Source organism: Nothoprocta perdicaria, unplaced genomic scaffold (genome assembly GCF_003342845.1).
Source record: "Nothoprocta perdicaria isolate Ctin4 unplaced genomic scaffold, notPer1 scaffold_109, whole genome shotgun sequence".
Lineage (NCBI taxonomy): Eukaryota > Metazoa > Chordata > Aves > Tinamiformes > Tinamidae > Nothoprocta > Nothoprocta perdicaria.
Window position 1 is genome coordinate 969,807 of NW_020454194.1, and position 3,096 is coordinate 972,902.

Genomic DNA, 3,096 nt, shown 5'->3' on the forward strand with positions numbered 1-3,096 from the left:
GCGCGCGCACAGCAGGAAAAGCCCCTCCGAGCCCGGCTGGCATGACTGGCAAAAAGAGAGGTGGCAAATCTGGGAGCTCCTGTCTGCCGACAACCCCGACGCCCTCCCGGAAACCCTCGTATGATCYAGCCCTGTGGAGCCGCCAGGCGGGAAAACAGCAACGGCGGCGCGGGAGCAGCAGCGGAAGAGCTGGCTTCTTTTGTACCAAATTACACATATAAATATATATATATATATTTTTTTTCAAACTTTGTTCACTTTAATTTCCTAACAGCACTGTCCAGCAACCCATTTACAAATGCAGTACGTTCCTGTGTTGCAGCGAGCTTTCTGAGAGAAATGAGATGAAAATTTTAGTCTAATAACTCTGTATGCATACGCTGTGTATAAGATTAAAACTATTGCTTTGATGTTGCTGAAAGTGTATTTATATATCTGCAGGTCTGATGGTTGTATATTCTGTAATGGGTATTGTATGATAATCATATTATGTTTTCTTATGCAGATGTCAATCAATCATGACTGCTTTTTTTTTAAAAAGAAAAAAACACTGCACTTACGTTACCGTGATATGCGTTGGAGTTCTATAGAAAGTGCACAAGCTGGTTTCTGTGCTTATAAAAAAATTGTTAAAGAGGGATATTGTCCGTCTTTTCACTGCCTATGGAAAAACACTAAGATAGAGTGGAACATGAAAAGCCATATATTTTATAAGGGTAGTAGTGAGCTAGCAGGGGAAGTACTAAATATTTTTTCTTATAAATATATTTGCAAACAAACTTAAAATTTGATACAAGATGGTAAAAATATTTTTTTGAGATTCTGATAGGAAACAAGTCAGAGAATCAGTTAAGACCGAGGCCRTGCCTAAACCAATTAAAAGATGTAATGCAAAGATCTGCCAATCCAGCCTAGAAGAACAGCAATTTTATGTATACAGGATATAATATATATATTTATAAATGTATGATTTTATGTATTGTTCTAAAAGAATAAACTGGAATTCAAATTAGAAATCCAATTTTAGATAATTAAACCCAATAAATTGAGTTGTATAATAACTAAGAAAGAATATGGCTTTTCCTTTAAAATACTAAAGCTTCAGCATTAGGAAGGTTAGACAAAGCAGAATAAAAGGAAGTCACACTGAATTTCAGAAATGAATGTGACATTTGGAGAAGTTCACAGCTGCATTTCTATAAATATTGTGCCAAARTATAAGGAAATAATTGTACTTTTTCAATAACTGTAAGTTCATTGTTAAGGGTTGACGTTGCACAAATTCTGGTGTTTTTAAATTGCAAAAATGTTTATGGCCAGCGGGTGGCAATGTACTTCAGTATTCTAGGAGAATTCTTCTCACTTGATAAGGGAAAGTGTATCATATAAAATATATATATATATAAAAATATACTAGTCTTAATGGAGTTGAAGACTTACGCAGTGATGTTGTCTTTACCTTGTGCCGTAAATAAAAAGCTAAGCAAAATAATGAGCATACTTTTGCTCTTTTTTTTCTTTTAAATTGGGGTTATGTTAGAAAGGGATGTGTGTTTTTTTTATATTTCTTGAGTAAATATTTCAAAAAATAATTGTGAGAACTTAGTAATATCGCCAAACCAAAAGCAAAGGAGCAGGATTTGTTCTTTGTTCATTGTGTTATCGTGAGGATGGTCAGCTCTTTTTATATATTCAATGCAAATGTATATCCAATACAAATCTGAGCTCTGTGCTTGTGATGACTGTACGGGTTTTCCAAATAGCATCTAGATGCTAGGTGTGATAGGGAAAGGTTCTTGCATGTTGCTTTTTGCAGCAGTTGTTACTTTACTCACCACATACCAAAAGAAAAAAAAAAGGCAGAAAGAAAGAGCACAAAAAAGTTCTTACAAGCGATCTTCAGGACTTGCTGTTTTCTTTCCTGCAGAGAATGAGCTATTCTCTAGTCATCCATCTCTCCATTTTAAATCCCTTTCTAACTATAGAAGTACCTGCATATTAAACATTTTTAGTGACCTATAGTAATGCCTCAGCTTCACAAAGAAATTGCTTTTCACCTATCTCTGTATATGTCTGTATATATGTATATAATACCAAATACCTTCTATAGGGAGTTCATGAAAAAAGGAGAGAAAGAGACTGCTGGAGGACAACCTGGTCTGCACACATTTCAGTATGCAGCAGCTTGGAAGAAAATAGATATGAAATAAATTTGGATGAATTAAAAATTATACTTGCCAAGATTACATCCTTTCTGTCTGTTATTTTCATTTGAACAGAAAAAAAAAGCAAAATTATTGCAAAAATTTAGGGGTGTGATAGTTTGAAATTGTCCATTTTATATACGTATCTAAGACTTGGTACTTCCCTCTTCCCACAGAAAGGTTATTCTGACTTTTTAACTGTAGGTAGCTTCATGGGTATAGTCTTTTCAGCAGGACATGCTAGGAATAGAAGTGAGCTACAGCTAAAGCCCTTTTGCTTTGGTGACTAGGAAGAGTATTAGATTTAGGCAAACTGCTTTGAGCAAAAAGTAACGTTCTGAAGAGTCTATCAAAGTGCAGCAACCTGCATCCTCCTCTCTCCCTCCGTCAACCCCCTGCCTTCCCTGTTCTCCCTCAACCCTAAAGAACAAATATGGCAAAAAAAATGAAACAGTGAGATGTTTGGAACTCCCTGAGAAKGAAGTGATTATAACAGAAAATACTGGAACGTAAGAAGAGTAAGTATGTGAAAGAGTAGTCATGAGTACTGGATAAAGTTGGGGGCTTATACAGAAGGCGCGATAGGTAAAGACCTCTGTCCATTAAGAGGTCCAGAAGTCAGTGGTGTCTGGAGTCTGACGAAAGATTTTTGTGTCTGCTTGGAGTCTGAAGGAAGATTTTTGTGTCTGCAGTGTAGGAAAGGAGAAGTTCTGGGCAAAGAATCAGATGATGTGTAAACACGTCAGCATCCTGAAGTCAAAGTAGTTTGCAATGAACAGTGTATGGCTCACTAAATTTAGCATTAACAAAATACAAATTTTCTTTAAGTCTCTCTTTAAAGTTGATTAAACATAGTGAAACTAGAAAAAATGTTATTTTATCAAGCCCAGAC

At 35.8% G+C, this 3,096-nt stretch overlaps 1 protein-coding gene across 1 annotated transcript in view; it reads left to right on the forward strand.

Moving 5' to 3' along the window:
• Positions 1-1,392, forward strand: part of ARHGAP6 (Rho GTPase activating protein 6) — a 160,685-nt gene extending 159,293 nt beyond the window's left edge. The window contains exon 13 of the mRNA XM_026047260.1: positions 1-1,392. This exon is cut by the window's left edge and continues 577 nt beyond it. Within this exon, the coding sequence (XP_025903045.1) occupies positions 1-124 (124 nt within the window). The 3' untranslated portion in view covers positions 125-1,392.
• The last annotated feature ends 1,704 nt before the right edge of the window (positions 1,393-3,096 follow it).